Source organism: Panthera tigris, chromosome D3, assembly GCF_018350195.1.
Source record: "Panthera tigris isolate Pti1 chromosome D3, P.tigris_Pti1_mat1.1, whole genome shotgun sequence".
NCBI lineage: Eukaryota > Metazoa > Chordata > Mammalia > Carnivora > Felidae > Panthera > Panthera tigris.
In genome coordinates this window covers 45,943,586-45,964,097 of record NC_056671.1, presented here as the reverse complement: position 1 = coordinate 45,964,097, position 20,512 = coordinate 45,943,586, and the positions used below count along the sequence as shown (strand labels likewise).

Here is a 20,512-nt window from a genome sequence, read left to right as displayed (position 1 = left end):
CTTAACTGACTGAGCCACCCAGGCACCCTTCCCTTGTTTTTCTTCTTAATTAGAATTGTCCCCATGATGCTTCTAAGTCCCCTTAGTTCAAGACAAAGAAAACATGTCTATAAATTGCAAAGCACAGAATTCAGAGAAGCATTTTTGTCTTTCTGAAATTGCACCTGGACAACATATGTGTAGTAATTAGGGCAGTTTTTAAAGAGACATCTTTATTTTAACACAAGATTTTAGGTGTAGAATTGCTGGGTTTAAGAGGTTCTTAGATAATTTACTTGTCACTTTATAATAAATTTAAAATATTCTTTGTTGTATATCATCTTTTTTTGCTGGCCCTGTTATCTGTGAGATCAGACAATAGTTTACTTTCTCTTTAGATGTCCATCCTGTTTCTATAACCTAATGAACCTGTTTTGCGAGCTGACGTGTAGCCCTCGGCAAAGTCAGTTTCTGAATGTTACAGCAACTGAAGATTATGTTGATCCTGTTACAAACCAGACTAAAACAAATGTAAAAGAATTACAGTACTACATTGGAGAGAGTTTTGCCAATGGTGAGTAAACTTTTTGGGGGGGTGGGGGGTGGGGGTGAGTAAGCTTTTAATTATTCCTTTATTATTACATTTGGCATCAGGATACTGGGTCAGGTTGTTCCTTTTTGTTGTCAGCTGTGTGAAAATGACAGTTATAAATTCCATTGGCCATGAAATGCGACTTGTTGCTTAGCGTGTATCCAAGACTTGAGCTACAACCTATAAAACAATCTTTTTTGAAGTATTTGCTTAATCCCTTCCTAACTGTAAGTTCCCACATGGAAATTTTTAGTGTGTGCAAGTTTACTTTTCTGTATATCTTTTTTTTTTTTTTTTTTTTTTTTTTTTTTTTTCAACGTTTTTTATTTATTTTTTTGGGACAGAGAGAGACAGAGCATGAACGGGGGAGGGGCAGAGAGAGAGGGAGACACAGAATCGGAAGCAGGCTCCAGGCTCCGAGCCATCAGCCCAGAGCCTGACGCGGGGCTCGAACTCACGGACCGCGAGATCGTAACCTGGCTGAAGTCGGACGCTTAACCGACTGCGCCACCCAGGCGCCCCTTCTGTATATCTTAGAAGCCATTAGAACTTTATTTCTAGTGGACATGAATTGTGTAACTTCATGAGTTAATTGCAAAACTGAGGGGAGAGTGTGGAAGGGTGGAAATGAAGAAGGGAAGCAGGAGGGGAGATTTGACTCAAGACATACATCACTGTAAGGGAGAGTAAACAGATACCACAGTAGGGAAAAGGATCCATAACAACTAGAAATCATAGGATAGTATGAGAAAGACCATCTAGTGTTTGTAGAAAATGATTGAATTGAAAGAGTCCTGAAAGAATAGAACACAAGGGGAAAAGAATGAAAAGATTAGAATTAGAACCAGCTGGCTCTTTTAATAAGAAAAAGCCACTTAAATGAACTGAAATATAAATAGCAGATTCAACACCACTGAATAAAGAATGTGCCCAAGAACATCTACAAAATAAGAGAATAAGAATTCATCATATAAGAACAACATACAGATTTAATTGTAATGATCACTTAAAAATGTAACCAAAAATTTAATAGAAAATGTAAATAATAAAAAATAATGAAATATAAATTAATGTTAGTTAAAACAATTAATTAAAAGATTGTCTCCATCACAAAACCAATAAAATAAGCTATGTAGGAATAAATCTACCAAAAGATATGACATATGAAGCATCCTGACTGTATGAAGAGAGATCATCTGTCTAGAAACAGAACCATGCTTATTGAAAATTGATATATAACAGGTGTGTTGTTACAAATCATTAAAGGAAGGGTGGACTAGTATATACATGGTGTGGTAAAATTGATCATCTAATTTTTATCTTTGTATATCGTACTAAAGGTGTATAGATTAAAAATCCTAATCTTGGACATTTTTAGAAGTAAATACAGAATATATTTACGACTTTAAGATAAGGAAGTGTTCTAGACTAGAGGAAAAGCAGAAATCATAAGTGAAAAGATTTATAAACAGTATCTAGAACAGTCACTGAAACACAGATTAAAACAGTGAGCTGCCATTTCACACATCAGATAGGCACAAATGTAAAAATTGGTCAATTCCAGATTTGGTAGGATGTTCAAGCAATAGGAATGCTAATATACTGCACCATTGGCAACCATAACTTAATAGGAGTGTTTGAAACCCGTTCTGCACTACCTGGTAAAGTTGAGGATGAATATACCCTCATTCCAGAAATTCCACTTACATAGATGCCTGCCCTAGAGAAACTCCTAATGCACATAAACAAAGAACCATATAAGAACATTCATTGTGGCACTTTTGTGGTCGTCAAAAATTGGTGACATCAGGAGAATGAAAAGACAAGCACAAACTGGGAGAAGATACTTGCAGAAGACACATCTCATGAAGGACTCTTAACAAAATATATGAAGGACTTTTTTTTTTTTTTAATGTTTGTTTATATTTGAGAGAGAGAGCCCGAGCAGAGGAGGGCAGAGAGAGGAAGACACAGAGTCTGAAGCAGGCTGAAGACACAGAGTCTGAAGCAGGCTTCAGACTCAGGACTGTCATCACAGAGCCCAACACGAGGCTCGAACCCATGATCTGTGAGATCATGACCTGAGCTGAAGTTGGACACCTAACCGACTGAGCCACCCACAGACCCCAAAATAAATGAAGAACTCGTAAAACTCAATAATAAGAAAATGAATAGCCTGATTGAAAAGTGGACACAAATCCTGATCAGACACCTTACCAAAGAAGATAATGGATGGCAAATAAACAAATGAAAAGATGCTCAACATTGTATGTTATTAGGGAATTCCCGATTAAAACAACAGTGAAATACCACTACGCACCTGTTAAAATGGCCAAAATCCAGAACACTAACACCACCAAATGCTGGTGAGGATGTGGAGCCACAGAAACTCTAATTCATTTCTGCTGGGAATGCAAAATGGTTCAGCCACTTTGGAAGATAGTCTGGCAATTTCTTAGAAAACTAAAAATGCTCTTAACCATATGATCCAGCAATCATGGTTTTTGGCATTTACCCCAAAGCATTGAAAACGTATGTCCACATAAAAACCCTTACATGCATGTTGTAGCAGCATTATTCATAATTCACACCAAGATGTCCTTCAGTAGGTAAATAAACTGGGGTACACCCAGACAATGGAATATCCTTAAGCATTAAAAAGAAATGAGCCATCAAGCCATGAAATGACATGGAGGAATGTTAAATCTGTATTACTAAGTGAAAGAAGTGAATCTGGAAAGCCTACATACTGTATGATTCCAGGTTTATTATATTCTGGAAGAGGCAAAACTATGGAGATAGTAAAATGATCAATGGTTACCAGGTACTAGGGGAAGAAAGGAGGAGCACAGCGGATATTAAGGACAGGGAGACTATTGTTTAATACTATAATAGTGGGTATGAGTCATTATACATTTGCCAAAACTCATTGAATATACAACACCTACTGTGAACCTTGAAATAAACTGTGGACTTTGAATGACAATGATGTGTCATTATAGGTTCATCAGCTGTAACAAATATATATATACTCTGGTGCTGTTGATAGTAATGAGGTGCTTGTGTTGAGGCAGGAGGTGTGTGGGAGTTCTCTATACCATCTGCTCAATTTTACTGTGAACCTAAAACTCCTCTTTAAAAAGGCCATTAATAGGGGAGGCTGGGTGGCTCAGTCAGTTGGGTGTCTGACCTCGGCTCAGGTCATGATGTCGCAGTTCACGAGTTCAAGCTCTGAGCTGTCAGCACAGAACCTGCAGCCTGCTTTGGATTCTGTGTCTCCCTCTCTCTCTGCCCCTCTGTCTCCTGTGTGTGTGTGCACGTGTGCGCACACTCTCTCTCTCTCTCTCTCTCTGTCTCTCTCACTCTCAGAAATAAACATTAAAAAAATTTTTTTTTAAATAAAAAGTCCATTAATAAATTAACTAAATTGGGGCACTAAATGCTGATTAAGAGAAGAATGGATAAATATATTTGGAGCATAGTCATAATCTATAATGGAATATTTAAAACTGTTAAAACGAATTAGTTACATCACTGACTTGAAGTACTTGAAAAATTGAAAATGTCACAGGATAGATGTAGTATGTTGTTTATATTAAACACTACTACATATCTATGTATACAGTATATCATGAAAGTACACAAATATGCATGGGAAAGATAAACATCAAATTTAGGGTTGTGGTTTTACCTTAAGCAAGGGAATGTATTCCTAAGTAAGGGTATTCAGGGGACTTCAACTGTATCTGTAGCATTTGGTTTTTTTTAATGTTGGGGCAAATGAAAAATAAGATTAATATAGCTGGGTGCTAAATAAATGAGAATTGTATTATTCTCCATATTTTCTGTATGCTTAAAATATTTAATAAAATAAAAACCTGAAAACCAAATAGTGAGCTGGAAGATATGAGAGAATTACTTAGAAAATAGTGTAGAGTTATGACAATCTGGAATCATTAAAGAAATGACATGTGGGATAATGTGAAGAGCTCCAGAGAAGGAAGAGAGAAAGTTGGGGAGAAACAATAAGTAAAAAGATAATGGCCAAGGGTTTTCCAGATTGGAAGAGAGATGAATCCTTAGACTTAGGGGCAGAAAAATTAATCTTGAAGCCAGGTAAATTAAAAAGAAAGAAAATACACAAAAATCAGTTATATGTCTTCATATGCAGTGGACAGTCTGGAAGTGAAACTAAGAAAATTCCATTTACAATAGTATCAAGAAGAATAAAATACCTAGGATTTAACAAGAAGTGTAAAACTTACACATCACCATTAAACTGTAAAACATCATTAAAAGAAAGGATCTTAGTAAATGGAAAGATACTCCATGTTGATGGATCAGAAAACTTAAAAATGTTAAGATGACAGTACTTCCCATATTGATGTACAGATTCAGTGCAATCCCTGTCAGAATCCCAACTTGCTTCTTTGTAGAAATTGATAGGCTGATTCCAAGATTCATGTAATTTCAAGGGACCCAGAATAGCCAAGACAATCCTGAAGAAGAACAAAATAGAAGGACTCATACTTCCCAATTTCAAAATTTACTACCAGCTGGTGAAAATCAAGACAGTGTGGTACTGGAATAAAGATAAACATATAGGACAATGAGATACAACTTAGACCTATATATCTGTGGTCATCTGATTTTTGACAAGGATGCCAAGTCCATTCAATGGGGAAAGAATAGTCTTTTCAACAAATGGTGCTGGGGAAACAGTAGCCACATGGGAAAGGATGAAGTTAAATCCTTACCTCACACCATAAACAAAAACTAAAATGGGTCAAAAACCTAAATATAAGAGCCAAAACCTGAAAACACTTAGAAGAAAACATAGGAATAAACCATGACCTCAGATTTGAAAATGGATTCTTAGATATGACACCAAAAACATGAGCAACAAAAGAAAAACAGATATGTTGGGACATGATCAAAACAGAGTTTTGTGCTTCAAAGGACACCATCAAGAAAAGACAAAAATATTTGCAAATTATTTAATCATTAAAAATCTTGTATCTAGAATATATAAAGAACTGTCACAACTCAATAATAGATAACCCAATTTAAAATGGGAAAATGATCCGAACAGACATTTCTCCAAGGATGTTATACAAATGGCCAATACGCACATGAAAAGATGCTCAAAATCGTTAGTCATCAGAGAAATGCAAATCAAAACCACAGTTGGGATACCACTTCACACCCATCAGGACAGCTAGAAGCAAAAGGTCAGGTAACAAGTGTCAGGAGGATGTGGAGAAATTAGAGCCCTCATACACTGCCAGTAGAAATGTAAAAAGATGCAGTCGCTTTGGAAAACAGTCTGGCAGTTCTTGAAAGAATTAAGCATAGGGTTACCATATGACACAGCCATTCCATTCACAAGAGAAGTAAAAGTGTATGTCCACACAAAAACTGTAACCAAACATTTATAGGAGCATTGTTCTTAATAGCCAAAAGGTAGAAACAGTCCAGATATCCATCAGCTGATTTATAAACAAATGTGGTATATTCGTACAGCAGAATATTATGCCACCACAAAAAGGAATGATACATGCTACAATGTGGATGGACCTTGAAACCATCATGCTAAGTGGAAGAAGCTAGCCACAAAAGATTACATATTATAGGATTCCATTTATATGAAATGTCCAAAGTAAGCAAATGTACTATAGAGACAGAAATAAATTAATGGTTGCTTAGGGCTTGGGGGGGGGGGGGGGAGAGATGAGGGAGGATTAGCTAAAGAGTACAGAGATTCTTTAAGGTGATGAAAATGTTCTAAAATTGACTGTGGCGATGGTTGCACCTATCTGTGAATGGGCTAAAATCCATTAAATTGGAACTTCAAATGGTTGAATTGTATGGTATGTAATTATATCTCAGTAAAGCTGTTAAAATCCATATGTAAATACAGCATAGAAAAACTATAAAACTCGGGGCACCTGGGTGGCTCAGTCGGTTAAGCATTCGACTTCAGCTCAGGTCATGATCTCACGGCCTGCGAGTTCCAGCCCTGCGTCGGTCTCTGTGCTGACAGCTTGGAGCCTGGAGCCTGCTTCAGATTCTGTGTCTCTCTCTCTGTCTGCCCCTCCCCTATTCATGCTCTGTCTCTCTCTGTCTCAAAAATAAATAAACATTAAAAAAAATTTTTTTTTAACTAAAAGAAAAAACTATAAAACTCCAAAGACAAGTGTCTTAAAAATAAGTAGAAAAAAGATACAAATCATTTCAAAAGAATGCCAGTTGGAGATTTTCTTACCAGCAGTGATAGAGGCCAGAAGGCAATAGAATAACCCTAATTCTAAAGAAGTCATTCTATCTGAACTGCCTTTCAAGAGTGAGGGTTAAACACGGTGAATTTATCAGTGTCTCTTTAAAGTTTAGGGAAGAAGATCCAAAGAAGTTTGTAACAAGTAGGTGTGGTATCTAAATGAGGTATCTCTCCATTGGATGGGGGCCCCCAAATGTAGGGTGATGATAGGCTGGCAACCCATGGCTGGGAAGGTGAGAGAATTCACGTGAGGCAGAACAAAGGCGATAGAAGTTTATTGAATACGCCACAAGGGAGTGGTGGGCAGGACAGACAGAAGCCGTCTGCAGTGAGGTAGTGGGTGGAGGCTGTTCTTAAAGAGGGAGGAGGTGGAGGCATAGCGATATACGGAATTCTCCCCTTTTTTTTTTTTAAGTTTATTTATTTATTTTGAGAGAGCGCGAGAGAGCATAAGTCAGGGAGGGGAAGAGAAAGGGAGAGAGAGAGAGAATTCCCAAGCAGGGCTCAAACTCATGAACCAAACCCTGAGATCATGACCTGAGCCAAAACCAAGAGTTGGAAGCTTAACTGACTGAGCCACCCAGGTGCCCCTGGAATTCTCCCTTTTTGGGTAACTGTGCTCAGCTGCAAGTAGCCCATTGGTTAGTTAGGGCCTGTGGATATTTTGAGGTGGGTCAGCTGATGGGCCTTTTCTACATTCCATTGCTCAAGCCTGTTTGTCTGAAAGCGGCCTCTACAGTAGGGACTGGTTAATGAATGTTAATATGGGATCCATTACTACTACTTTTTTATGTGCAAAGTGTCACAGTATTCTTATTTTGTGTGTTGTCTTTATATGTACTAAAATAAAGCCAAGAGAGCGACTAGTATTAGGTTCATTCATATGTGACCTCTCCTCTAAAAACAGTTTTCCCGTATAAGTTCCAAACTCTTCAGCTGTATAAGTTTCCTACCCCAGATTTCTGGAACCAGCTTCATTGACTGAAGAGACACTAAGGTTCTTACTTCTCCTTCCTCAGCCTTAGTCCCTTCTTCTCTCCAGTGGTGGTAATACTTCTCCCAGCTACTGTGAGCTACGTGGGGGTGATGTATGCCTTTCTTGTTTGCTTTTATGTTTAAGTTACTTGGAATCTAGCCCAGCATGTTACTTGCAGAGTGGTGAGTCTCCACTCCTGCCCTTAGTGTTTACTGTCCCTCCTACCAGCCCGTGGCTTTGGAGTGCAGTGTTTATGGCTAAATTCGCATTTGAGAGGCCTTTCGGAAGGTCTTCTGAGCATGGTGTTCGGTACTTTTGCCTTCTTCCTCTGCCAGCCATGTACAATGCCTGCCGGGACGTGGAGGCCCCCTCCAGTAATGACAAAGCCCTGGGACTGCTGTGTGGGAAGGACGCCGAAGCCTGCAATGCCACTAACTGGATTGAGTACATGTTCAATAAGGACAACGGCCAGGCACCTTTCACCATCACACCCATTTTTTCAGGTAGACTCCCAAGTTTGGTGTATTTATAATGTGGTTTTAAAGCCCAGGAACCTTAATCTACAATAGGAAGGTAAACAAATTCAGATAACTGGTTCCTGGACTTTCCCTCCAGTGAGAGAGGTAACTAGAACATTTCCCCTGCCCCTGGTTAATTTAGGGGGCTGGCAGGGAGGATGGAGGAGGAGGAACTGCCTTCCGGTGTTGCTGCCTCATTGAAAGAATGAATGAGCCTGGGTTTTTGTTTTGTTTCTTTTCTTTTTAAAAAAAAGACTGAAGCATTACAAAGGCCTTTTTAGGAGCTCTGGAATAATGTTAGACTGTCTCCTCAGTGGAGATTTCCCTTGGAATGTGGGGCACTCTGGTCTCAGCAACAAACCTTGTGCCCAAAATTACTTGAAGTAACTTAAAATTTTACGGGACTAAGCAGCAACACACCATTTGATCAGCCAGAAACCTCCAGTCCTTTTTACTCTTATGGTCATGCTCTGAATGTCAGTGTGCTTATCACTAGGTTCAAATATAATTTAATACGAGCTTTGTAGTTTTTTTATTGAGATATTTACTCAACCCCATCCTCCCCGCAGATCTTCCAACCCATGGGATGGAGCCCATGAACAATGCCACCAAGGGCTGTGACGAGTCTGTGGACGAAGTCACCGGGCCGTGCAGCTGCCAGGACTGCTCAATTGTTTGTGGCCCAAAGCCCCAGCCCCCACCGCCTCCTGTGCCCTGGAGAATCTTGGGCCTGGACGCCATGTATGTCATCATGTGGATCACCTACATGGCATTTTTGCTTGTGTTTTTTGGAGCATTTTTTGCTTTGTGGTGCTACAGGTGAGCAGTTTTGTTTATTCCCCAGGGCAAGAAGAGCAAGATTATTCAAGTGGTACTTCCAGCTTAACTAAACCAGGAAACAAATATCACGTGAATACCAGTCTCCATGAATTGCTTTTGGCTTTCAACTGGTAAACAATCAGAGGCCTGGTTAGATCGAGAAGTTGGTTTCATTGATTTGTTCAAAATGATGAGTGATTTAAAGCACTGTGCATTAACCACACATTCTTTAACAGAAAGTAGGAGGAGCTGAATCTGATTCAAATCTAATTCAATGCAGTGCTTATAATCCTTTTACATATTTGCACCTTGATTAGGATAGTACAGTTTCTTTAACTTGTTTTGAAATAATGTTAGACTTACCAGGAAGGTGCAAAAAATAGTAGAAGTTCATATGTATCCTTTACCCAGCTTCCCCTAATGTTATAGCTTATGTCAGCCATACTGTGTAATTATCAAAACCACGAAAATAATGGTATGGTATGATTAGCTAAGCCACAAACTTTATTCAGATACCACCATCTCTTCCTCTGACACCCTTGTTCTGTTTTTGGACCCCACTCCACGCCCACTTTTTGTTTACCACCCTCCCCTGGTCTCTGACAGGTCCTCGGTCTTTCCATTTCTTTTATGGCCTTGACACTTTCGATACATACTGGCCAGTTATTTTGTAGAATGTCCCTCCACTTAGCTTTAGCTGACATTTTCTCATTAGGTTGAGGTTATGTGTTTCTGACAAGATTATCACAGAATTGATGTGTCCTTCTCAGTGTATCATACGTATCACTCGTACCTGATCTCAGTATGTCTCTTCCCTGGTAATGTTAACCTTGATCACTTGATAAAGGGGGTCTCTGCTGCATTTCTCTACCATAAAGTTACTGTTTCTCCCTTTGGAATTGATAGATATCTTAGGAGAGATGGGTCAGAACTCTAATACCTTGTTTCTCCTAAAGCTGTCACCCCCTGATTTTAGCCTCCACTGGGGGATCTTATCTGCAGCTACTACTGTGGTGTTTGCCTAGTGATGATTGTTGATTTTATAGTTCCCTCATTTCTTCTTCATTTACTAATTACACTTATTCTGTATAGACTGTTATCCCTCTTGCTCTGCTTACTTATTCAATTACATTTACATCATGGTCCCTACTCCTCTGTTTTTTGTTTTTGTTTTGTTTTTTAACGTGCCCTCGCCTTTCTTATTTCCTGGAATCACAAAATGCTCCAGGCTCATCTGGTATTTTCCCCGCGCCAGCCCTGGAATCCACCTCTTCTGCAAGGATCCCTGGTTCCTTGTATTGGAGACTGATGTTAGAGTGATGCTCCAGGCGCCAGGTGCGCCCATTGCTGCTGCACAGCAGTGTTCACTGTGTTCACTGAGAGACAGCGTGAGCGGGGGGAGGGGCAGAGAGAGAGAGAGACACAGAATCCGAAGCAGGCTCCAGGCTCCGAGCTGTCAGCACAGAGCCCGACCCGGGGCTCGCACTCATGAACCGTGAAGTCATGACCTGAGCCAAAGTCGGACGCTTAACTGAGCCACCCAGTCGCCCTAGTGCTCACTGTGTTTCTAAAGGACCTGAAGTTTTAAATCTAAATGAAGGCTGCAAGGTGAAATTACCCTTTATCAACTTGTTTTTAATACCGTCTTAAATTTTCTCCTGAGACTGGTGAGCAGGACGACCTAGAGCAAGGGAACCTGGGGGAAGAAGGAGGCAATTAGGCAAGAAGGAAATAGGATGAAGAAGTGAGCTTTTAATAGTGTCTACAGGACTATCAGAGGAACAGCCTCATCATGTCAAATATCCACTAATACTGCTTATGTGCTTTTGTTTTTCAGAAAACGCTATTTTGTCTCCGAGTACACCCCCATTGATAGCAACATAGCTTTCTCTGTAAATGCCAATGACAGAGGTAGGCACTTTTGTACTCAAATGGTTAGGATTATGTTTGCATGAGTGCACGTTTCCTCAGAAAATGTTGATGCGCTGTTCTGGGACAGACACTGTGCTGGTGTCGAGGACATGGCTGTGACCAACACAGACAGGTCTTTGCCCTTGTGGTAGTAGCAGTCTAGTCAGGGTGGCAGATCAGAGCCGAGGATAATTAGGGACTGGGGTAAGAGCTGTGAAGGGGCAGGCATAGCCACAAAGGTGGATGGGAAGTGCCTTGGACAGAGTGCTCAGAGAACTTTGCTTTTGTGTGAGCATCGCTCCTCTGTGGGGTGGGTGGTAGGTGCCATCACCGTGGGCAGGCAAGGAAGGTGGCTTCCTGAGCAGATAGGTGCTGAGGGTGTGCGACGGGAGGGAGGCGGATCTTGTGCCATCCCTGTGCGGACACTATTCCCAGCCCCTGTGGTAGTAGCTAACGCTTTCCCTGTTCCGACTTTCAGGAATGGCTTGGCTCTTAACCTCCACCCTCCCTTCCTCTCCCGCTCTTCCAGGGGAGGCGTCCTGCTGCGACGCGCTTGGTGCGGCATTTGAGGGCTATCTGAGGCGGCTCTTCTCACAGTGGGGCTCTTTCTGCGTCCGAAACCCGGGCCCCATCATCATCTTCTCCCTGGCCTTCATTGCCGCCTGTTCTTCAGGCCTGGTGTTTGTGCGGGTCACGACCAATCCAGTTGACCTGTGGTCAGCTCCCAGCAGCCAGGCGCGCCTCGAGAAAGAGTACTTTGACACACACTTTGGGCCTTTCTTCCGCACGGAGCAGCTCATCATCCAGGCCCCCCACACCAGCGCACACACTTACCAGCCGTACCCCTCAGGATCCGATGTGCCCTTCGGACCTCCGCTTGACCTTGCGATCTTGCACCAGGTAACGTGCTGTGAGCAGAAATCCGTTCTGGGAAGCCGGGTGGTTTGTTTTCTGGCTTTGACATATTGACCGGTTCTACTTGACATGGGGTTGGGGCTGAATGTGGCGGTATATCTTGAAAATTTCAACAGTAAAAAGGTAAAGATGCTTTTCATTTACTTTTCAAGAAAGCGAATGGTGGATGTTGAACTTCCTGAAAATTTTACTGTAGACTGCTTTTATATTTCCTTCATATGGCAGGTCTTGCTTCTTGAAACTGAGAGGAGCATTTCTCTGTTGAAGCAGAATGTATTTATAATTTACTTAGGAACTTATTAAATTTTTCCCTTGGCAATTGAAAAGTAATGTGCCAGGACCCAAAGGAATGAAGCCTCTCTAACACTGTGCTGGGGACCGAGGCAGGAGCTACTGCTGGTCTGCCGCTGCAGGAATGAATTTGTCATTTCCGGAAGGTAGGCCCCCGGCCTGCGTTTGGTAGGAGGTGCATTCGGAATGAGATCCATCCCATTCTCTTACAGAGGCCTTTAACCCTTCCCGTTCTCCCTTGTCACACTTGACCTGGAGAACTCTGTCTGTAAATAATTGGCATCCTGCCTATTTTTTTAATGAACAGTTGCTCAATCGCATGATTTTTCCTTTAAATATTGCTCTTGCCTACAGAAAGTCTGGTATCTTGAAAAACATCAAAATGGTCTCAAGACATGAACAAAATCTTTTCTCCACTGAGTAACCCTGTGTTTCTTTTTCTCAGCTTGTTGCAAAAGAAGCACAACGTAGTCATTTACCTCCAGGAATGTAGTCTCTGTTGGGAACCCCAGGGATATACATAAATAATCCTAGTATAGCACAAGGCAGTAGGTGGTATTTTGTTAGTAAGAGGGTGTGTCGAGAGAACCAGGCAGATTGCCCCGGTCTCCCCTCTGCGGCCCTGTTGTTATTGCTGCAGAAGGGCAGAATGCGAGATGTGCATGTATCCTGCCCTGAGATCTGTCCTGGTATTGGGGTCGCCTCCCTGTCTCTCTGGACACCTCTCAGGAGGGTCTCCATCCCAGCTGCTGTCTTTTAAGAGTGGGCCTTTGGTGTCATCAGATATTTTACCATAGCACGTCTTAGTCCTCTCCCTTGTGTGAGGAAGGATTTTCCGCAAATAACTTTAAAAAAATTTTTTTTTTAATGTTTATTTTATTTTTGAGAGAGCGAGCATGAGTGGGGGAGGGATGGAGAGGAAGGGAGACAGAATCCTAAGTAGGCTCCAGGCTCTGAGCTGTCAGCACAGAGCCTCATGCAGGCTTGGACCCCTGAGCCTGTGAGATTCATGACCTGAGCCAAACTCGGACACTTAACCGACTGAGCCACCCAGACGCCCCTCTGCAAATACTTTTTATCTTCTCACCTGTCAGGGCAATAACAGTCACAATCTGAGAGAAATCCAATGTGTTTCTGGGTTTGTTTATTTTTAAAATCTTCTTTCAGGTTCTTGACTTACAAACTGCCATCGAAAATATCACTGCATCTTATAACAATGAGACTGTGACACTTCAAGACATCTGCGTGGCCCCCCTCTCACCCTATAACAAGAACTGCACCATTCTGAGCGTGTTAAATTACTTCCAGAACAGCCATTCCATGCTGGACCATGAAATAGGAGATGACTTCTTTGTGTATGCAGATTACCACACGCACTTGCTATACTGTGTACGGTACGTGGCAGGAGACGGTCCTCATTCGGCCCACCAGCCCGCGAGCACTTGCTGTTGCTGCACACAGTTGTAGGTGCCAGAGGCCTAGCCGTGAGCAAGCAGCGGGACCTGCCCTGCGAAGCGCATGCTCTGATGGAGGGAGACCGACAACGAATAGATACCTGCCCTGATGCCAGGTGGAGAGGAGAGCTCTGGAGAAATTAAGCCCGACGAGGAGATGGAGGGCAGTGGGGGCGTGCTACTTTAGGTAGAGTGGAGACCTGCACAGACAGAAAGGAAAGGAGGGAGCCTGTGATTATCGGAGGGAAAAGTGTTCCGTTCCGAGTAGACAGGCAGCAAGCACAAAGGCCCTGGGGTGGGAGCGCTCATGGAGCATTCATGATGTATAATCGAGGAACGGCCTTTCACTCATGCCTGATTTGGAAACCACATGCCACACCGCCACTGGTCTCACAGTACAAGAATAGAAGCCTCCAGTGCTTTTTCTGGTCTTGTAACTATAAACTACCACGATGTCAGATTGTTTTTGAAAATGCAGTGTCCCCTTGAGAAGTGAGGGCAGGATTGGTGTGCAGTTCAGATTGGAGAGCACTGAATCTGCTTCCCGCTGGAGGCACGTCTAGCTGGGCAGGCGGCATTTGTCATGTGCACTGGTCACAGAGCATCTGTGCTTTGGTGACCTGTGCCCCTAGCAGGGAGAGCAGTCTGCACTGGTGGGCCTGCTGTCCCTGCAGGCCCTGACCCGGCCTGGAGACCGGTGTTCAGCCAGACAATCACCGTGGCTGTTTTGTCACTGCAGGGACAGAGAAATTATTCCTTGTCACTTTTGAGTGTGCTGTCAGCTAACCCCATCTCAGGAGCCAGCTACTTTGATATCTGGTCTGGTTTGGTGGCCTTCAGTTCTACTTAGGCTACTGGGGTGTGACTCTTCAGCCGATTAAGCCCGGTTTGCTCTGTTTCAAGGAGCTCGCCTCTAAAAATCTGAGCTCTCCCTGTAAAACAGTAAGGGCACTCCCATTCTCCACAGGGTGGATGATATAGGGTGGCCATGGGCAATTTGACAACTGGAAAAAAAAGTGAAACTTGTTCGGTTTTTATATTTAAAGGAAAAAGCTGTTTACTTCCGGTCTTACAAAATGAAAGTCAACAAAATTTTGACAGGGAGGGAGGTGCGTAAGGCTTGTGTTTAGTCTGAGGCAGGGTGTGGTTCAGATCAGTGCAGAAGCGCTCCTTGGGCCATTTCGCTCCCACGTGTGGCTCTGTGTGCTGCGTGGTTGCCCTTCTGTGTCTCCCGCTCTCACCTCCCTCCTTACCCTCCAGCTCTACGTGGGCTTCTGCCCTAGAGGTCCTGCAGGAACGGCACACCCGGTGCACCCAGAACCAAGCACAGATCTACTGTCCCCATACCCCCGTGTCGTGTGATGGCACCTGTGTCAGCTTGAGGCTGTATCTGCATCCTTCCCCATCCTTACCTGCCTCACATAATTCTTACGGATTTTAACCTTCTGGATGAGCTCCCAAGCCCGATGTATGGGACAATGGGACTTGGCCTCTGGCTGTGTCCACGTAGCCTGTTTGCTCCAAGCAGGGGATCTGACCCCTTAGGGTCTGAGCCCATCAGCTGTGGGCTCAGAAGGGCCATGGTTCGGGTTATATGTGAGAATCTGAACAAGTGCCCAGCAGAGTTCTGGCTTAGGATGTGTCCTGAGATGCTGGTTCCTCCACTGCACTACTCTCGTCTGGGCCCTTGCACAGACCTCCTGACTGGTCTGAGGGCTCTTCCTCCCCTTTCTTTCCCACATCCAGACCCTTCTTCTGCTTTGCCACCCGAATTCTCTTTGTAAAACAGCGTATGACACCCTTTTTTTTTAATTGTCTGTCCCTCCCTCTTTCCAGCCCCATCCCTTCCCTCTGAAGTCCTCCCCTTTGTGGGTGCCTCCTGCTGTAGACAGGACTTGGTGTGGTTCCTCACACTGCCATCCTGTTGCTCTCTTCTCCCATGTACCTGTTCTCGCTCATTCGGTGGCAGTTTCCTCTATTAGTGCTCCATGTACCGTGTGACATCCCTTCCCACGTGCACCTTGCCCTGAGCGATAATGACCACATCGTGCTCTTTTTGCCTGTCTCTCACTCAGTGGTTCTGAGCTCCCAAAGGCAAGTGCTGAACTGCATTATTCACCTGAGGAATAATGCTCAGAGCCCATATCATGCTTAGGATATAATCGGCCTCTTTAACTGTTTGTCGTGCAGATGTTTAGGTCTCTGTGATGTCTTGAGGCTTGTTGTAACTGGGAGTTGTTTTCTACACTTCTCAGGGCTCCTGCCTCTCTGAACGATACCAGTTTGCTCCATGATCCTTGCCTGGGTACATTCGGTGGGCCAGTGTTCCCGTGGCTTGTGTTAGGAGGCTATGATGGTAAGTAAGAGGAGCTTCCTCTTTTCCTATTAGGTAAAGTAGTTTTGGTTCTGTCACTAACAGGTGCTGATTATGAAGATTTCATAAATTGAACAGTCTTATGAATTCCCTATCTTAAATCCCAAGTACATTCTCTCTTTGGGCTTTGGCTTTGGGTTTTGTTCTGGATATAAAAGAAGTGGATGGGGTTAGCCTTCTTAAGGTCACATTCTGGGAAGCTGTCGAAAGCTAAAGACTTTTCCCCAGAGCCATGCAGTAGTTCATTTCCACGTAACTCATTGTTCAGTGTCAAAGTGTTCATGGAGAGATGATATGTGGGATGTGGGGAAAAAGAAGCAAAGTTGATCTGGTTCTTCCTCCTCAACCAGTTAGTTGAGGATTGAGACACTCTTGTAGGGGGAGGAGTGATTGGTTTGCTCTTTACTGGTTCCAGTAGCACCTTAGAACAGACTGTACCAGGTATGATGGGGTAACGATTCAGGTAACACCTTTGGCGTCCAAAGCCAAAATAGGCAGTTCAACAGGTTTTCCTCCTGCCCACAGAAGAGGTCAAATAGATGTTGTTCTCCTCGCCAGTGGGAGGGGAGAAGTTGTATCTATATTTAAATTTTCCTCGCCTCATATAATGGCATTTCTAATTAGTGGGGAAAAGATAGAGTCACCAATTGGCAAGCCATAGCCGTCAAAATTAAATTTGATCTCATACCTCATTCCTTCCATCCAAAAAAAACTTCAGATATATAAGGAGGGAAAGTTATTAAATGGAAGAAATACAAGAAGTGAAACTTATTAAAGATCTAGAAGATACAGGAAGAATTTTTTTGATAATTTTTAAATTATCAAAATTTCTAAGCATTTCTAAGCAAGACACAAAACCCAGAAGCCACAAAAGGAAACATTAAGAGTTTGACTACATAAGAATTTAAAATTCTGGGGCACCTGGGTGACTCAGGCAGTTAAGCATCTGACTCTTAATTTCAGCTCAGGTCGCAATCTCATAGTTAGTGAGATCGAGTCTCCCTGCACTGACAGCACAGATCCTACCTGAGATTCTCTCTCTGCCCCTCCCCCTCCATCAGTTAATAAGTAAACATTTTTTAAAAAGTGTTTCTCGGGGCGCCTGGGTGGCTCAGTCGGTTAAGCGTCCGACTTCGGCTCAGGTCATGATCTCGCAGTCCGTGAGTTCAAGCCCCGCGTCGGGCTCTGTGCTGACAGCTCAGAGCCTGGAGCCTGTTTCAGATTCTGTGTCTCCCTCTCTCTCTGACCCTCCCCCATTCATGCTCTGTCTCTGTCTCAAAAATAAATACACATTAAAAAAGTTTAAAAAAAAAAAAAACACCATAAAAAAAACTTTAACACCATAAAGTTAAAAAGAAAAAGCAAGCAACAAACTAGACGGGGAAAAACCAGTATACATAACAGATAGTGTGCCCTTAATATATGAAGGGCTCTGGGCGGGGGTGCCTGGGCAGCTCAGTTGGCTCAGTTGGTTAAGCGTATGACTTTGGCTCAGGTCATGATCTCACAGTTTGTGAGTTTGAGCCATGTGTCGGACTCTGCTCTGATAGCTTGGAGTCTGGAGCCTGCTTTGGATTCTCTCTCTCTCTCTCTCTCTCTCTGCCCCTCCCTCACTTGTGCTCTCTCTCAAAAATAAATAAACTAAAAAAAAAAATTATATATAAATATATATGAAGGCTCTTGTGAAAAAAAGAAAAGGTTAACAACCCAAAAGAAAAGTGGCCAAAGCCATATGAAAGTTAACAAAGGAAATACAAATGGCTGTTAATTATATGGGGGAAATGCTCAACCTCACTCCTAGATAGTGAAATGCATCTCACTTCAATCTTTCCCCCTAATGAGGGGGCAAGACATAAGAGTTTGATAAAACAATGCGGGGTGCAGAGGACCCCAGTGTTACTGGAAGTGTATATGGTTCCTAGAATAGAATGCAAGCTCCAGGAATGCAGGGTTTTCCTCTCTTTCGTTCACTGGTATATATCCATAGTACCTAAAATAATGCCTGGCACAAAGCAGGGTCTCAGTAGATATTTTGCTACGTAAAGAAATGGAAAAACAGGATAGCCTCTTTGGAGGGCATTTTGGAGGAATTTATCAAAGTTAGAATTGCACATACTTTTTGATTCATTACTTGTACTTGTAAGATTTGATTCTGCAAATGTGTATGTTGTTACACGTGAAAAATATCAGATTATTCTTTGTAGTATTTTTGTTCATAATTTTAAAGATTGCAAAAATGTCCATCAATTGGAGATTGGTTAAATTACACTAGAAAATATGATACAGTAGAAAAAAGAATAAGGAAGCTCTTTATGTCCTAAAATGGAGCCATCTCCAAGATATCAATTAAAAATGTAATGTGCAGAACAGCGTGCCGCTATTTGTGTGACTAAGAAGGAAAGGGAAGAATACAGGTGTTTGCTTGTGCATGTGTGGAGTATCTCTAGGAAATAGTTCAGATGGCCACAGTGTGGGGAGGAGAACTAAGGATTGAGGAAGGAGAGACAATGAAAACCTTTTTGCTCTGATGGAAATTTTCACCACACACGTGCTATTTAGTTAAAGGAGTTACCCTTCCTGAGTTAATCTCTGTCTATACCAGATACAGCATCCTTTTTATTTATTAACTGAGCTACATAGACACGTCAGTGAACTTGTGATTTGTTTTTAGAGTACAGTCTACAGCACCTGTGAGAAATCAGTTACCTGGCTGTCATGTAATTTTCCCTCGTGTCTAATTTTCTGCAAATTGTTATCTTCTTAATGTCACATTTTTCCTTTTCAGATCAAAATTACAATAATGCCACAGCCCTTGTGATTACCTTTCCTGTCAATAATTACTATAATGATACAGAGAGGCTCCAGAAGGCCCAGGTCTGGGAAAAAGAGTGAGTTGCTGTCTTTGTTGTGTGGGGAGCTGGACGCTAACAGAATGCACTTAAACCACAGTCAGCTCAGTTAATAACCAACATCAGGTCTAAATTATGTCATTTTTTTCACTTGGTACTAATGATGTTAAGGAAAAAAAATCGGTGTATCTGTAAACATTGTTTGAATCTGTATCCCTGCACAGGAATGCAAAAGCATATATGTAGAAATGTTCCCTGCACCCTTTTCTCATAGTGAACACCAGGAGCAAGCTGGGTGTACATTAGTAGGGGACACACATGGTAGAAAATCACGCAGTCATTAAAGATGGGTAAGTAAATGGTTCCAGATGGAGGACACAAAAGCTGCAATCAACGTGGTCAGGCAAATATATGCTATCCATGGTAGAAAAAATACCCATCCCTAGAAAAAATATCAAGCAAGGGGCCCGGGAAATTGTTGACTATGTTTATAACCCCTAAAGAATAGGAACAGAGAACGGGTTTTTGACTCTATGCCTTTCACTGCTTTTTTTAAATAACTTTGTTGGAATATAAATCCTATGCCATACATTTCACCCATTTAAACTGTGTAATTCAGTAGCTTTTAGTGTATTCACAGATACCTGCAACTGTCACCACAGTGAATTTTAGAATTTTTTTTTTTAATCTCAAAAAGAAGCCCCCTAATCCTTTGGCTATCACTCCCACCTGTCACCGTCAGCTTCCCACATCCCGGCCCTGTGCAAACATTAATCTCATTTCTGTCTCCATACATTTTTGTATTCTGGATTTTTATATGAATGGAAGCGTATATATGGACTTCTGTGTCTGGCTTCTTTCACTTAGTGTGTTTCTAAGGTTCATTCAAGTTGTAACATGTATCAGTACCTCATTCCTTTTTATGGCTGCATAATGTTTCATCCTATGGATATACCACATTTTTATCCACTTATCATTTGATACACATTTGGGTTGTTACTACCTTTTTGGCCATTATGAATAATATTGCTGTAGACATCCATCTACAGATTTTTCTGTGAGCTTCTATGGTTTCATTTCTCTTGGATATATAGCTAGGAGTAGAATTTCTGGGTCATATGGTGACTCTTTGAAGAACTGCCAGAGTGCTTTCCATGGTGGCTGCACCATTTTACATTCCACCAGCAGTGTATGAGGGTTCTAATTTCCCCACGTCCTCCCCAACATTTGTTAGCTGACCTTTTGATTCTAGCTGTCGTAGTGGGTGTGAATTGGTATTTCATTGCAGTTTTGATTTGCATTTCCCTGAAGGCTAATGATTTAAAGCATCCGTTTTGGTGCTTATTGGCCATTTGTATAACTTCCTTCGAGAAATGTCTATTCCTATCCTTTGCCTGTCTTTAGCTGGATTATTTGTATTTTTATTATTAAATTGTAAGAATTCTTACATATTCTACAAGGCCGCCATCAGCTACATGATTTCCGGGTATTTACTCCCATTCTTTGGCTTGTTTTGCTTTCTTGGTGGTGTCTGTTGAAGCACAAGTTTTTAGTTTT

At 42.2% G+C, this 20,512-nt stretch overlaps 1 protein-coding gene across 2 annotated transcripts in view; it reads left to right on the top strand.

Annotated features, from left to right (window-relative positions):
• Positions 1-20,512, top strand: part of NPC1 (NPC intracellular cholesterol transporter 1) — a 53,971-nt gene that overhangs the window by 19,494 nt on the left and 13,965 nt on the right. The window contains exons 4-11 of one of the 2 annotated variants that reach the window (XM_042961346.1): positions 378-553; positions 8,160-8,327; positions 8,912-9,161; positions 10,999-11,072; positions 11,602-11,972; positions 13,446-13,672; positions 15,988-16,088; positions 18,892-18,994. In XM_042961346.1, the coding sequence (XP_042817280.1) occupies positions 378-553; positions 8,160-8,327; positions 8,912-9,161; positions 10,999-11,072; positions 11,602-11,972; positions 13,446-13,672; positions 15,988-16,088; positions 18,892-18,994 (1,470 nt within the window). Of the gene's footprint in view, positions 1-377; positions 554-8,159; positions 8,328-8,911; positions 9,162-10,998; positions 11,073-11,550; positions 11,973-13,445; positions 13,673-15,987; positions 16,089-18,891; positions 18,995-20,512 lie in introns of both variants that reach the window. The other variant, XM_042961345.1, reaches the window with a different exon arrangement.